At 36.5% G+C, this 16,422-nt stretch overlaps 2 protein-coding genes across 5 annotated transcripts; one reads left to right on the top strand and one right to left on the bottom strand.

The window, feature by feature from the left end:
* Nucleotides 1-7,039: 7,039 nt before the first annotated feature.
* LOC120003426 (GDP-mannose transporter GONST3-like) lies at nt 7,040-10,056 on the top strand. Of its 2 annotated transcripts, none has more exons than XM_038852414.1 (2): nt 7,040-7,202; nt 8,678-10,056. In XM_038852414.1, the coding sequence occupies exon 2, from the start codon at nt 8,678-8,680 to the stop codon at nt 9,848-9,850; it is 1,173 nt and encodes a 390-aa protein (XP_038708342.1). In that variant the 5' UTR covers nt 7,040-7,202; the 3' UTR covers nt 9,851-10,056. The 2 variants fall into 2 exon arrangements, with proteins under 2 accessions (XP_038708342.1, XP_038708341.1); XM_038852413.1 differs by having other exon boundaries at nt 8,644-10,056.
* Nucleotides 10,057-12,476: 2,420 nt separating this feature from the next.
* On the bottom strand, nt 12,477-15,969 carry LOC120003315 (cell number regulator 6-like). Of its 3 annotated transcripts, none has more exons than XM_038852251.1 (5): nt 15,710-15,969; nt 15,512-15,627; nt 15,219-15,333; nt 13,444-13,709; nt 12,477-12,836 (listed from the first exon to the last, which is right to left on the bottom strand). In XM_038852251.1, exons 2-5 carry the CDS (start codon nt 15,620-15,622, stop codon nt 12,618-12,620), a joined length of 711 nt encoding a protein of 236 aa, XP_038708179.1. In that variant the 5' UTR covers nt 15,623-15,627; nt 15,710-15,969; the 3' UTR covers nt 12,477-12,617. The 3 variants fall into 3 exon arrangements, with proteins under 3 accessions (XP_038708179.1, XP_038708181.1, XP_038708180.1); XM_038852253.1 differs by having other exon boundaries at nt 15,512-15,640; nt 15,791-15,969; XM_038852252.1 differs by having other exon boundaries at nt 15,791-15,969.
* Nucleotides 15,970-16,422: the final 453 nt, after the last annotated feature.

The following is a 16,422-nucleotide window of genomic DNA, read 5'->3' as shown; positions in this document are numbered from 1 at the left end:
TGCCTGTATTTGCCTGAAGTGAAATAGAGAATGGTTAAATATCTGCTGTAGAATTCCTCATTTTAAGAAGTCTCAGCCACACACAATTCTTTATCTCCTCAAAAGTGAATCCAACAATAGGTAAACTTATAAACATAAACATATAACAAAGAACTCTATAAATCAGGGAATTACTTGAATTTTTTCAAAAATTTCAATCCTTGTAATGACTAGGAATTAGGAAAAAGGTTTAACCTCAGCTTTTTTTAAAAATTGACAGTTTCCAAATTTTTGATAAAGATTTTGCTTATTTTCGCGTCACTGATAGATAATTATATTTTACATGCCGTTTATTTTTAAATTTTTTTTACTAATTTAATCAAAATATATCTCACCGAGAGAAGCCTGACTTCAACTGGGCCCAAGCTTTGCCTAAATTCTATAGCCCACTTGCTAAATGGACCAAACCTTAGCTGGAAGTTTTGAGTGGGCTAAGCCCGTTTCCAGCCCGTTTAAATTACCTACTCGCAGAAAAATCTGTGCATTAAATAAAGAAAATTGCTAAATTAGGGCTCTCAACTCTGAAGGGTTTGCATGAGAAAGCTCACTTACCACCTTCACAGCAACCATGGCAGCCTCAACTTTAACATCGCGAACCTCCATTGAAACGATCTATTATACAGAACCCTAAATCGGTGATGCTCCTTGTAGCGAGACCTTATACTTAAAATGTCTCAAAATTCACACACGCTCCACCACCACGAGATTTCCCTTTCGGGGCAGATGAAGTGGGAGACTCTAGCGGCGACACACATGGGCGATGACGATGACCATCCAGACGATATTGTCCACGCGGTGGGACACACTGATGATGACGATTTTACCCTCTTTCTTGTACCCAAAGTAAGTTCACTGCCACGCCCTAAAAACGTATCAAAGCCATCTCTAGTACTAAATGAACAGTAGTGTAGTAGTACTGTAGTATGTGATCCACGGACAATGAAGCGTATTCTCTCCGTTTTTCTTCGTTTGTGAAGTTGATTTGGAGCGGTCCATGGCTGGAGTTCAATTAACTAATTGACTTGTTTTCGTATCAGCTTCTGCTTCGTAGGCGTTGCGGGGACGAGGATGAGAATCGGGACAGCGGCCGTGGCGGTGTTAATGGAGGAGGATAGAAAGGGCACTCGGCGTTGTTTTTCCCTCATACTAATAAATCTAGGTGGAGGAGGATAGTACGGGCATTCTCGTTGTTTTCCCTCCTCGTACCAATAAATCTCGCATGCAAAGTTTATAGACCAATAAATTTATTTTTTTTACCTTAATTAATGTTGCCTAAATTGTATGATGTACATATACTGATGAATATGGAATCTCATTAGAATAAGAAAAAGATTCTTACCATGATTTCTATAATTCTTGCCGTATAAGAAATTAATATGAATCTACCGGGAAATCATTTTACTAGCCTCTTTTTCTTGGGCCAAGTATGAGGGCAAAGACGTTGATTGACCCCCATATTGACTTGCTTGTGGGACCCCACATCAAACACACTAATAACTACACAAAAATCAATATGAGATCATATTTTTATTATACCAAAAATCAAGTCAACAAATTTATACCATTGTATCAATACATTTTGTTCGCTCAATCACATCATCAAAATACCTAGTCACGTTAACAAAGTACATCCCCCAATACATTTTGTTGGTCCAAACAAAACCACGCCATTATGGTTGATTAAATTCTCAAGAAACAACCTAAGAACCAAAAAGCAGAAGCCCAACAACAAAAATCTTCCATAACCATAATGGAATTACTTTTCGAACTTGAACTCTATAAAGTGTTAATTACTACGATTTGTATATACATGAACCTTGTACAAGTTCACCAACTTGAGAAAAAAAACCATAAAAATTGGCTATCAAGTTATAAATACGATTAGAAAAAAAAAATTGATTCAATTTTTAAAGGACACTAAATCTAACCAAACAAAAAGACGTAATCAAACAAAACAAAGAAGAAAAAAAGAGATGATTAATAATGCTAAATAAATAAATAAATAAGAAAGAGAGTGTGGAGGGGGACACGCGTTATCAACTTAGGAGATAACGATGCGGAGTTGCCTTTCATATTTTGAATTCATCCCCACAAAAGTAATATCAGCCCAAATCGAGTATAACATATATATTTATATAGTAAGATAATCATACAATAATTGCAAAATCAGTCTCACAAAACTGAAGCAGCCATGGAAAATTAACAATATTGCTGCTAAAACCTTGAAATCATCAACCTGGTCCATATATATATATATCCAGGAATAAACTTAATTATCTAGTCATCATGAAGAAGATGAGGAATATTTGCATTTGTTATTGACTGCTTTCACCAAGTGTACACAAACTATGACAGATAAAAAACTAAAATCCCATATCCAAACAAAAAGGGTATGGTCTTGATGGACTTTCTCTCTCTACATATTTCATACTGAGAAAAAATAGGGAAAACTGTTAGGTTTGGAAATTAAAAGACTGACCATATAAGCACCAAAACCAGGAATTGAACTCCCAATGAAATTATACTCAAAATCCCTTTTAGAAAGGCATATGGGAGTTTCACAATTCGTTTAAAATTTTTAGAATTTACAATTTAAATCTAACGGTTTTGGATGTGTGGTACATTACACCATATTTTTATTCTTCTATTTTAAAAACTTGTTTGATTTTTTTTCTCGTATATATGAACTGTAGATTCTAAAAAATTGCGGACTACCAAATCCTTAAAAACACAAAGAAACCATGGTTGCTAGTTTGACCATGCAATAATATATATGCAAAAACAACCAACAAAGCAAACTAAGGAGATAAGTACTAGGAAGAAGAAATCCCACATGAAAATGGCTATTATGGATAAAAACAAACCAACCAACCACTGTGGTTTAAATAAAAGCTAATCCAAACAACCATTACAAATGGTTGGAGCAGCACAAATGTATTTACAACTCCATTGAAATTCCAACTTAATTAAACAAAACAAACTACTATCACAAAAGGAGTACTTTCTGTGCGGAGCACAATGTGTATCATTGTCTGATGACCCAAGTTTAAATTCATGATATTGGATGTCGAAAAAATAAGTTTGTATGGTATTATTCTCGGTTACAAAAGAAATATCATTGCTTGGGTCTTACCTGTAGCACTTGCTTGGGTGCTCACCAATATGATTCTTCTGCCTCTATCGCGGTCGCAATGCTAACTTCCTCGTCAGACAATTCGTCTGCTGGACGATTAAGATCCAATAATTCCCCACCAGATTTTGCAGAATTTCTTACTGGCGTGGGTGCAGCGGCTACAGGTAAGTAGGCGAAGTGCACTTTCTTGTGCCCACCAAGTGCTTGACCAGACTCAAACACTTTGTCACAAAATGGACACTTGTATCCACCAACAGCCGCAGCAGCAACAGCACCACTTCCACTTCCACTTCCACTTCCCTCCTCGGATTCCGATTCCGATTCCAGAACGTCGTCCTTAATGACAATCCCTTTCATCTTCTTGTGGCTAGCCCTGTGTCCACCGAGAGCCTGATAAGATCTAAAACACTTCTTGCAAGTCTCGCACCTGTAACTCCCTCTCTTAGTAGTAGGAGTCCGCGGCGGTCGCTCTTGAATCACAACTAGCAAGTCATCCTCCTCATCCTCATCCAGCTCGTTCTCATGAACTACTAGATCTTCCATTCTAGTACTCCACGTGCCCCTTGCCAGACTGACTAGAGTCCAAGCTACTTCCTCAACCAAACAAATTTCCGAATCCGAACTATCCTCCCGCTCTGGCGATTGAACAGCCACTCTAGTACTGACTGATTCAACAATACTTCTGCGGCGTCGTTTGGATCGTCTCCGAGTGATCCGGCTACTACTCCTTGGAGACTCGTCGCTCCCGATGTCTCCGCTGTTGATCATCACTGCAGCAGGACGGTGATGATCAGTGACGGCGGAGATCAGTTCACGTTGGTTCTGTGATCTGTAAGAGTGCATGGAGGAAGAAGAAGAAGGAGGGGATTTAGGTTGGGAGAGCGAGAACTTAGGTTTGGGAGGAAGAGGATGTTTGACCATGTGAGATCTCATATGGCCGCCCATGGCTTTGCCATTATCGAAGCTCTTGTTGCAGATATTGCAGATTTTGCTGAGATTGTTGTTGCTTCTCTCCTCCATGGTGAATGGTGATATGCGCAACAAGAAACACTCGCCTTCGCTGCCTTTTTATGAAGAGAGAGAGTTGAGTTTGTGCAGTAAAGGAGTAGGTGACAACTCTGCCTTCACTAGAAGACACAAAATCATAAAAGTACAGGAGGACGACTATGACCCTAACTGAAAAATTATGGATTAATGTTAAAAAAATATTTAGTAAATGCATTTAATTAAATAAAAATTAGAGTAAGATATTTTTTTATAAAATTTTTGTGAAAATCAAATCTCTTGGTGGTGATTGCACATTTATGTCAATTAGAGAATCCTTGCTTTCCTAATTTTGGGGCAGGACCATGTAATTTAAATGAACAAATAAACTTTTTGTTTTGATAATTATGTGTATTTATTTTAAGTAATAAAACTTTTTGAATTACACAAAAGAAAAATCTAACCCTAAAATTAATTCAAGATTAAAAATTGATGAATTATACAAAATCCGTTAATTTAATTTAATTGGCGCGAACGGAGTTAGAAGCCGTCGCAAACTCGCATATGACACGTGACTTATTAGACATTAAAATTTGTCAAAATTAATTGACAGTTGCGTATACTTAGAAAGATCGTTGTATTTCTCCTTTGTCTAATTCTTTTTATGAGGACAAACGATGAGTCTTCAGCTTACGTAAACTCGGAATATTTGTATCGTCTCACTCTATGATTATATATTTATATCTAATTGTCCGTATGTCATTGTTACTTTTCAAATTTAGTTAGATTTACAGCGAATCCGAAATTATCCGGATATATTTCTTATTACTTTAAAAGTTTTATTGGAATAGCATCCAAGAAAAAATGGAACAAAAATATATTTTCATTTTATATATTTTTTGTTACCAATGACCCCTTTGGCATTTCTAGAACAATTACATTCTTAATTGATGCAAAACTAATATGGTGTCTGGGCTGCTCGACCCGGTAAAAATGTGGGGTTGGATAAAGATCGTGGGCCGAGCCCTGGCCAATAAAACAATCCAATATAAGATTTAGGATCATTAGGCATGAAACATAAGTCCAATCTGTTTGGGCCTTAGACATTGGGCTCATTTTTTAAAGCCTAACCCAATATCACGTGGCAACAGAGACCCAATGGGGGACAGCAGAACAGACTGCAGAGAGTAAAGTTGTTCCAAACTGACCAGAGACCAGAGGTGGGCTCGGGGCGCTGCTGCCGGTTAAGATAGTTCCATTGATTATTTCATTTGGAATTTTCTTTTGATTCTTTGTAGTAATATTGCAAAAATGGCCCATTGGGTCTGGGGGCCCATATGTACCCATTGAGACGCCATTGTATATCTCAATTTTCACCTAATGAATTCCGAAATTTGTTCTTTAGACATCCGATATAAGTTTAAACTCGGGTCATTAGACTCACGTACACAAAAGTTTCTTATCTAAGAATAGGGTAAATTAGATCAAAGCTCAACATGTGATCACAAAGGTATTATTTTTGATGAAAATCAAACTCATAACCTCCCAAATCGATATGGTATTTGATCACAAGGAGAGGACATTATCTTGGTCAAATTATACTTATCGCTGACATTCACTTGTGCGTTGTCTTTATTTTTTTGTTAAATATCTTCTGCGGTTAAGATATTTGATCACAAGGAGAGAACTGGAGACGCGCTCGCGTAATACATACGCTAGGTACTCGCGCAATATATACGGAGAGGTTTTGGGTGGGCTTTTTTCTTTTCTTACAGCTATAGAAACTAGAAAGGTTTCGACCGTGGAGACTGGCGGAATTGGCCCAGTTCGGGGTGGGCTTATGAATAGAAGAAGATGAGAGCCTATCCGGTGTTTTCTAAATAGTGAGGCCCGTTTGGATTTAGAAATTTTTTTATGCTTGTAAAAAAACTTGAAACTTCAATGTGGTGACAATTTTAAATTTGCCAATTTATACAAAAATTTAAGTTAAAACATGGTTGGTAATCTTTAATATTCAATCACATTCACTCATATAGGATGTCACGAAAAAAAAATTAAAATTGATGGAATTGAATTTTAAATTAATTTATCTTGCCATACAAAACACCACACTTCCTACAATTTGAAACAATTGAGTTGACATTTTCCTTTTTCTTTTTATCTCTATAAACTTTTTAATGGTATTCTCATTTTCCCCCTAATATGCACAATTTACTTGTCATTACTTGTGAATCTAGGGGTGTCAAAAAATCAGTTTCGGGTTAGACAACACCATGTGTTTACGAAAATATTTATATGTTCGGACTCTAATCCAAATTGGATTTCAGACGTATTTAATTTACCAAATCCAAATTGATTTAAATCTGAATAAATAAATCGGATAATAATATAATTCGGGTTAGGGTTCGGACAAATAAATATAATAAGATTTATGTGTTTGGACTCGGACCCAATTTTAAATCTGACAAAAGATTTGTGTTTGGACGCAAATTTCACACATATAATTATGTCAAAACTTGGTTTAATCAGGGTTAAACAAATTCGGTCATCCAAATTAGATAGAGTTTTATCACCCCTATGTAAACCTAGCAAACTTTATTTTTAAATATTTTAAATTTGTAAACTTTCCAATTACTAAATCATCCATAAAAGGAGCTTATATAGAAACCATCTATGATCTTTCAAAAAAAAAAAAATAGAAATCATCTATGAAGGAAATAAATATGTGACGCATATAGAAATCCGGTAAAAATTTGACGTTTCTGATATTTTTCCTTTTTTAAAAAATCATCATCTTATTATATTAATATATTACTTTCTTTAAAATGAATTTATTTTATTTATTTTTTTTCCAAGTTTGCAGGCACCGGGTACTGCTGGATCTAAAACGTTAAAACCCGAAAGCTTTTGAACGAAAGAAGGTATAAAACACTTCGCTTAACTGGTTACAGCTCTGCTAATTTTGATGCAATCAGACTAAGCAAGATCGACGGAATCAAAAGAAATCGGAAGCAATTGCAGTTCTCTGTGGAAGGTTTTGGCTACGGTGATTCTCTCTATTACTTCTGTTTGTTCTCTGTTGCTATTTTTGTATGTCTGATCCAATGCTGATTTTCGGTCTGTGATGGCTAGTTTATTTTGGTTCCCCGAGAAAATGTGGGAAAGTAAAGCGAAATTGACGTTTTGAATGCGAGATTGGTCATTTTTTTGAGGCTGAATTGTTCAAAACCTTCACTCAAATCAGCTGAATTAAACCGTTTGGTTCAGTTGGCTTGACCTTTATGATTTCCCCCCTTTTGTTTAGAGAGGAGGAACTTCAAGGCATAATGACTTTTTTTTTTTTTTTTGGTATTAGCAAAGAAGCGATGAGTGTCTGGTAATTGTGCATTTTAGTAAGATGTTTTGCCGGCGACCGTTCTTTGTCTTTGTTGCTTTCATGTGTCGAGCAACATGTAATAAACTTATCAAATTAATCAATTGAATTGAACGAACAATTCTGGTTTTTTATTTCAGTTAATTGTGAAGGAGCCATTATTTGTGATTGAGTGGATAGTCATTTTGAGGCTATTTTAAACAATCAGATGGAGTTTCTTAGTTCTGATAAATCTAGCAAATTGGATTAGGAAAGAAGATGAACACTTTGGTTGGTTCTAGATTGGCCATAAAACGAATTTTCTATTTTATCACAGCTCGAAGGTCGGGTTTTATGGATAATTAGCCTATCTTGCATTTGACATTGGTGTTTTTGAAATATATGTTATGGCAATTTGTAAAGTAACGTGACTTGTTCATTTGTGGCTACTGGCTATGGTGTAAATTGATCGTGATTCTGCCTTCTGCTTCAGGTGAAATTGTTTGTGTATTGTGGTGGCAAATTTGGAATGAGCTATTGTACTTTTTGAGGTTCAAACATGGCGAACATAAAATTTTAGATGACTAGTGATAATGATTGAATTATAATATTGGAGAAATTGAACATATCAGTGGACCAACATTAGTCTAGTTTAATGTATTGATCAATCTTCTTTGTTAAGCAGGACGAGAATCATAGTTGATCTAACAGGAGTAGATCTTTTTGGTGCTTATGTTTAAAGATCTGTATAATCAATTGAGCTATCTGAGAAGGTAGAGCTGTTCAACAATTGGCAAGTCAAAAATAGAAAGGAAACTATATAAAAATCTCTGCTTTTTTTTTCCCGTCTTAAATTGCTTAGTTGTTTTATGGGAAAAATAGAAAGTATGCAGTCCCATCTGGTTTATATTGAATGGTTGCTATTTCTTGATGTTTGGTGTTTTTTTCTTTGGATTGAAAGTAAGTTTCAGAGCGTTTCTATGTCAGCTATATGATTCTTTAAACTTCTAGACTAGTTATGCTGCATAGTTGTGATCTCTCAGCGTATTTTTTTTTTTTTTTTTTCTTTGGATTGAAGTCATATTTTAGAACTTTTCATCTTGAGATATAAATTTGGTATGACCATAATCTGCAGACAATTTAACAAGGATCGTCTGAATCAATTTCAGATGTCTAATGATGAGGAGAATCCTAAACTTGGTGAGACCAATAAAAGTCCAGAATTTTCTTCTTCCGCGAATGATAATCAAGCAACATGGTATAATGGCTTGCTCCAGCAAGCTTCGGTCTATGGCGTTGCTGCTGGATACTGCATTTCAGCATCTTTGCTCTCCATAATTAACAAATGGGCTGTGATGAAATTTCCTTATCCTGGAGCCTTAACCGCACTACAGTATTTCACAAGTGCAGCAGGTGTTCTCATTTTTGGGTGGTTAAAGTTCATAGAGTATGACCGGCTTGACCTTCTGACAATGTGGCGGTTTGTACCAGCGGCTGTTATATTCTACCTTTCTCTCTTCACCAACAGCGAGCTTCTGCTTCATGCCAATGTTGATACCTTCATTGTCTTTCGTTCAGCGGTCCCAATCTTTGTTGCAATAGGGGAATCCCTCTTCTTGCACCAGCCCTGGCCATTGATGAAAACATGGATATCTCTTGCTACCATATTTGGGGGAAGTGTGCTTTACGTCTTAACAGACTACCAGTTCACTTTTATGGCTTATAGTTGGGCCTTGGCTTATCTTGCGAGCATGTCAATTGATTTCGTTTACATTAAGCACGTGGTTATGACCATTGGTTTGAACACATGGGGTCTTGTCCTTTATAACAATCTTGAGGCCCTCCTCCTGTTTCCTATGGAATTGCTTATTATGGGGGAATTCAATAAGATCAAGCATGATATTGCAGATGAGTCAGATTGGTACTCTTTTCAGGTAATTTTGCCTGTAGCCTTATCTTGTATATTTGGTTTAGCAATCTCTTTCTTTGGGTTCTCGTGCCGGAGGGCAATTTCTGCGACTGGATTTACTGTGCTTGGTATAGTGAACAAGCTACTTACAGTTGTGATAAATCTGGTTATTTGGGACAAACATTCCACGCTCGTGGGGACCGTTGGCCTTCTCATTTGTACGTTTGGTGGGATTATGTATCAGCAATCTACAAGCAACAAGCCCAAAGCTGTGAAAGAAGCGAAAATGCAAGAGATTGAGGAAGAACAACATAAGCTGCTTGAAATGCAAAGCGACATAAACAGCCAAAATAGTTGCAACAACGACAACAATAAAAAGGAAGTCGATGAATCAGGGACAGACAAGATGCATGTAAACCTTACCCCCACATAATTGTATGGAGAGGTTGTTTCCTTGGAGTTGAATTTATAATCTCTAGGGGTGCAACTCTACTATTAGGTCACATATTCCTACAAAATCTATTCTGCAGAAAAATCGTCTTCTGCTAAGATGTCAAATTGGATTGGTTGAGGACTGTTTTTCAATTGATGTGGTGGGGGGAATCTTCTATTGAATGGCCTTTACAGGCTCTTACTATAGTTAACAGCCAGAATTAGGATTGACATACAGAAGATGGATCTAATTGAGCATTGTTTGACATGAAGAAAACCTTTTTCCCTCCATTCCTCCAAATATCCATCCTATTTTACAGATCTAGCATGAGCTGTTCGGGTATTGGAAGATAAAATCATCTTCGTTTCTTTTCTTTTTGTTGAAAATTGTCTGTAGGAGACTATTACAATCCATTATATTGATATTTATGCAAATGACAAAATCCAGAAAGTCACTGCTGATTGTTTCATTAGAGAGAATTCTTTTCCTAATTGCCAGCATTGCTAATTGTACCAATTTATATTGTGTTCCTTTCTTACACTTGGTTTGAACGCGAAGAAATCTTTTGCAGATTTATTGTAGGCGTGAACAGTATCTTTGTATAACATGTAAAATTGCTTCCCTTTGGATAAGGCTGGGGAAACTTATTCTTTTCTGTTTTTCAATTGCTTGGAATAATCATAATCAATGGATATGAAATTCTAGCTACATGATATCTGTAATTATAGGATAAAACTAGATAATTTGCTGGGCAGACCATCCCACCGCAGCTTCTGCTACCTCTACCAAAAACCAACTAGGTAGTATATTCATCTAATGCATAGTATTAATTTCAGGAATTCAAAACACTCCGCGATTGAGGAAGATCTCTTGTCTCTTCTCTTGACCAACTTCAAAGCTCTATCCCTTCTGTAAGACTCGATAACATCCTCCTTGTAAAGAAAATCTCTCGTGTCTGCAAGATCATCCGTCCCAAAAAACACATCTCCCACATCATAATCCATGTAAGATTTGCTGGATTCTCGAAAATCACTCGTAGGCTCGAACAAAGCAGTCGAAGAAGAAACGTTTCCGCCAGCAGCAGTTGCCCCAGCTTCATCACAAGAAGTTACTCCTCTAGCCATGAATGCAATGATTGGTTTCAGAAATAAGAGTGAGTTGAACTGTCGAAGTACACTGGTATATAACTGTATATTGTGTGTATATATAATGGAGGATGGAGAATCAATTATATTAAGGGATTAGAAACTCTGACAGTATTAGAATTAGGAGTATAATACTGTAATAAATACGGTAAGGGTATGATAATGAATAAGGTAGTCATGAGCATGACACAGGTCGGTTGGTCCCGCAATAAATAATATTAATATTATTATTATTTTTAGCTTATCAACTATTCTCTTGTGACATTCTTTATGCCACTCATTGGACAAGTGGGATCCACTATTGACTTGTCTTGGGGTGTGTAGTAGTTTTCTCTGCAATCATTCCGAAGCTCTCTCAGTGTTTGTGTTGGAATTTGCTTTTATAACAGTGTAATTGATAGTGCCTTTTTCTGGTAAACTGCGAGAGTTTAAGAGGGGAAAATGCAACTTTAGCCCATGTAACATTTTTTTTATTAACGTGAACCGATCTAACTATAGATTTAGTAAATTGTGATAATGAAAACATTTATGAAATTTAAAATCTCCCCGCTTGAGTTAGGAATTACTGTACAAGCCATCTCAACCAACTATCACATTTAAACAACAAAAACATAAACTCACAAAATAATTTTGATACAGCCAATCACATATAACGAATGTTGAATTAAGATACTAAACCACAACAACTAAACCTAAAAGAGAAAGAAATAAAGAAAGAAAGAATCATCTAATACGCCATATAAGCTGTAGAAACTGAAAACAAGCCTTGACTGAGGATTTCTTCTTTCTTTTACGTTGTACTTCTCGGAAAGACTGCTCCCTTCTGTAATTCTCTAAAACAACATTGTCATCTTCCTTGTACATTAGACCTCTTACATCATCAACACCATAAAATATATCTCCATCCGGTGGATAAGACAGCACCAAAAGCTTCGCGCATCCATTGCAGCCGCAAGAATTCGCAACTCCACTACAGCCACCTCCACAACGAACAAGCCCTCTAGCCATTATCCAAAATATGAATTTGAATAGTTTCAGAACAGGTAACAGAATAACTGAGGTACATAATAGAAACTAATTAGATAAGAGTTATAGCAGGAGTATGACTCCTTGTAATGACTATTTGAATTTCTTTATCCATCATTTTTATCGTATAAAACTATCCTTTATGTGATTCTTTTAGATTCTCATATACACTATTAAATATTAATGGTTAGGTGGTTTAAGGTTTAAATTTGTGATGATCTCTTACAATGCCGAAGAGAAGTAGCATTATGAAATAAGACCATTTCAGTATCTCGATCACACATTTTTTTACACAGATAAACAAATTAAATATACAGGGCCGCATGAAGGAGCGCACTAACAGTAATAAAGCAATCAATAGTAGCAACAAGATAGCCCATTGTTCTATATCCAAGGCCAGCTCAAGGACGGAGGCATCTCTATAAATCAAAGGAAAAATCCGGGGAGCGGAAAAGTGTCAAGGGAAAAACAATATGAAGTTTTGTATAAAGCTAATCTCTGAGGAACGTGAGTACAACAAATCACTGCAAAACCTTGTTTGAAATAAAATCAGTTATGATAAATAATACTTGTGTATGACATTATTGAGTATTGGTTTATAAAGCCTGCATCTCCAAAGTGGTGCCATGTTCAGTGGATGGAGCAGAATCCCGGTCTTCGGAAGCAGACTTCATTTCTTGAACAGGTGGAGGATTGACAACGGTCATTGGCATGGCAAAATTATCTGATAGACGCCCCTTCATCTCCCTGTGCTCCTGGCACAGGGCACACCAGTGCATGCAGCAGTGCACCATGCATGGATCACATGGTGAGTTCTGCAGTGATTAAGGTATCCATCAGTAATCAATATGACTATCAACGGAGTGGCCACCTCCTTTTGGGAGCCGGTCGTAGTACAGCATTAAAATGTATAAGCTTTGATACATTATTTATTTGAAACATCAACACAATATGAATGACAAAAATGTTCCAAATATCTGATGACAACAAAGCTGCATGCCTGCATCAATGTCAAGTAAACAAAGAAATGATAAATCCCACAAGCTGCATTATAATGTAGCCTCCAGATTCTCAGTTTCACATTGGATTCAGACAAGTCTTTTCAACAACAATGAGAATCTAAAAGAGTAAAGTTCATTCTTTCTTTTATTTTCTCTATTTTGCCATGGGCTGACATAACAGGTATTATTTCATGCAGTAAAGATTACATCCTTCTTAAAATAAACCAGGAATCTAAGACATGCATACTATGATAATCTGCAAAATGAAAATGTAATGTTTTAAATAAAGAAAAAGTTACAGTATTAGGTTGCCGTTCAGCATGTAGAGCAACTCAACACTTGCCGCTTACTGACTAGTGTTTGAGAAATAAGGGATCTGTCCCTAGTTCGTACTTTTTTGAGAAGGGTTATTACTTATTACCTTGAGATGGTATTTCCTTTGTAAGGATTGCCTCACAAGACCAGTGTATATGCCACACATCCACCAAGCAAATAACAAGCCCTCACAAAGGAGAAACGAAGTCCTTGGGTCAATACCATGGAAGACTGCTGTTGCTACAGCCAGAGCAATGCCACCTTCAACACAAACAGCATGGCAAATGCATGGCGTAGTCCATGGGGTGTCTTCTCTCAAGTTTTCAATATTACGACCAAAGAGAACACAGGGGCAAAATAATCCTGTCCAGCCTGTCATATAAAGTATTCGAAAAGAAAAAAGTAGGAAAGTTAGCATCAACTAGCTGATAAGTAATGACAACAAAAGGAAACATAGATTGGTTATATGTCAAATATCAACAAAAGAATTACCGATGTAAAGCCAAAAGAAATATACCATCAGTTCCTATTTAGTATTAACGAATTTCATATGTCACTAAGTCAAAGCATGTAGAAGAATGAAGATGAAAAATATTACAGTAGAACCATGAAAAATATTTAGCATCAGGGTGCTCAGTTTTTGGGTTTCTTTCGATATTATAGAAGAACTGTAATAAATATATCTAAATGCATGCGTCAATGCATGTTAAACCTAACATCCAATAACACAGTTTTTCTAAACCTTACCCTTCTTTTAGAAAAACCTTCATTATTCTTATGGAAAAAGGTAATACATTTCCCTTTCGTTTTATAAAATCTTTTTTTTTTACCCGAATAAAGGGATAAGCAAAACACACTTGACCTCGATAACAACAGAAAAAGTTGTGGTCAAGTGGATATATAGGGTTCATAACAATTTGAATTCTGAACCATCATTATCCATGCTCTTAACATAGAAAAATGTCAGCACCTAGAAGAACACAGCAACTGGTGTTTAGCAAAATCAAAAGAGACAAATAACTATTTGCAGAAACTTCTATTCAAGAAGGGAAAAATTAAGGAAAGGAGACCGCAATGGACCAGAACAATAGAAATGTTTCAAAATTAAAATCAATGAGAATCATAAGACTTTTTCTCAATATTGCCAAAGGATTTATAGTGACTTCCTTGAAAGGAGATTGAACACGACCTTAAAGTTTATGAAAGAGAAGTAAAAGGTATGAATTTTTATAGTTCTGTTAAAAGGTATGAATTTTTATCTTATTTATTTTTTTTGATTAAAATAAGGAGCAGGAGACATCACTGGAAAGAGAAGTAAAACAAAAGCTTTTTCACTGAACTTCTTGAAGGGGAAGCGCTGAACTTTCTTTTCCTTCACTTTGCCCACAGTCACCCATGACACAACTAAAATGTTGCAAAGAGAGCATCTATTTATCACACTTCCTTTCTCAAAGATGATCAATCGTTAGTATCCTTTGGCACAAGATCTCCTGATGAACAATTTCATTCACAATCTCAATACTCCCGACAGTGCAGTTGGTAAGAGCACAAAAGTTTGATTAAGAAGTAATATGAGCCCCAAATAATACATCATATTTTGTTTCCAAGAACTCAATTCCAGAAACAAGATTTCTTTCTTATTTGTAAATCACTGCACCAACGAAAGAAAAAAAAAGGGAGGTGGAGAACAATTCTTCTTCCTGGCGTCACTAAGCTCATTGCTACCCTAGTGTTTGTTAAATCTTTAACCTTATTCACTGGGTCAAATCTTTAATCTATGTTAAAGCTAAGAAGCAACACCATGCAACAGCTAATGAAATTTTAAATAATAATATAATAAAATTTGCTAAGAAGTTTGAGGCTATGTAGACATCAGCTTACAACTCTCAGTGTCTTCAGTGCAGCCGAAGATTCCAGTTGTCCAAGGCTCGTTCGAGGGCGGCTCAAAGTTTTCGGGTAAAGCCTGGCCACATTCATTGCACTTCCGAAGAGCCAACTGTACAATTACGCCCAATTTTTGGATTAGATCCCAACAACTAATTCGATTTACAATAAAGTTCAGGAATTTGTCACAAATTTTCTTTCAAAAAAAAATACAAATCCGTCCCTTCGTATAACGGTGAAATTCAAAGAAGAAATTGTTAAATCAGAGACAACGAGTTCGAGATGGAGACCTGAGGAACCTCGATGGGCTGATTGAGCTCTCCTGGACGAATGTCCTCCAACGGCGCAACTTGATCCTTTGTCAGCTTAACATACTTCGAATTCATACCACCCTCCGCCATCTCATCTGCAGAACAACCCTACGTTTGGTCACCGAGAAACAGCAGGAAATAATCAAAATTCACGCCATTTTCGTTGGTGTAACTCACAGAAAATGTCTGTGTGAAGCGTTGACGAGTAAACTCAAAGCAAAGGTCGTTTGAATCCGGAATTGAAAAATAACGACGAACCTGCTATACTACAGCCAGAAAATCCGAGTACTATGGAAGATCCGATTTTCCGGTCGCGTCGGAGATTCAAGATCGCTACAGGGTCAACTTGTCTTCACCGTTTCTTCCCACAATCCCACGCACGATTACGTCGTTTTTACTTTTTTTGCTGGGTTTGTGATCGGGCCAGACCTACACAGATTGGATTAACCTTGATTTTCTTAAATAGAAAGTTGCAAATGGGCCGCTTTGGCCCGTAACATTCCCAGTCTTTTGTCACTCAATATCCGATACTGTTTAGAATATGGGCCTGCCCCTCCGGCCCACTTGTGGACGAATGGGATTGCATTGCATATATCCCATGATATACGGGATTTCTGGATCGATTATTACAATATATCAATTTGAGTAAAAAGTGGTGTAAAGACGAGTAGTGGACAATACATTTTTTACTTGCAGTTGTTCGGCTCAGCTGGTTATCCATTCGTGTATTTTTGCTTACGATACTGGGTTCGAATGAATCCTGCAGATAGTAACTTTATGAGGGGGGTTGTATGTGTGTAAATTGATTTTTTGAATGAATTCCATTCTTGTGAGACCCTGGCAGTCTTCCAATCATCGTGATTTTACGTACAACGACAGTGTATAAATAA

The sequence above is a fragment of the Tripterygium wilfordii genome, chromosome 8 (genome assembly GCF_013401445.1).
Source record: "Tripterygium wilfordii isolate XIE 37 chromosome 8, ASM1340144v1, whole genome shotgun sequence".
Taxonomy (NCBI): Eukaryota; Viridiplantae; Streptophyta; class Magnoliopsida; order Celastrales; family Celastraceae; genus Tripterygium; species Tripterygium wilfordii.
Note: the sequence above shows the minus strand (reverse complement) of the source record. Positions and strands in the feature narration are given on the sequence as shown.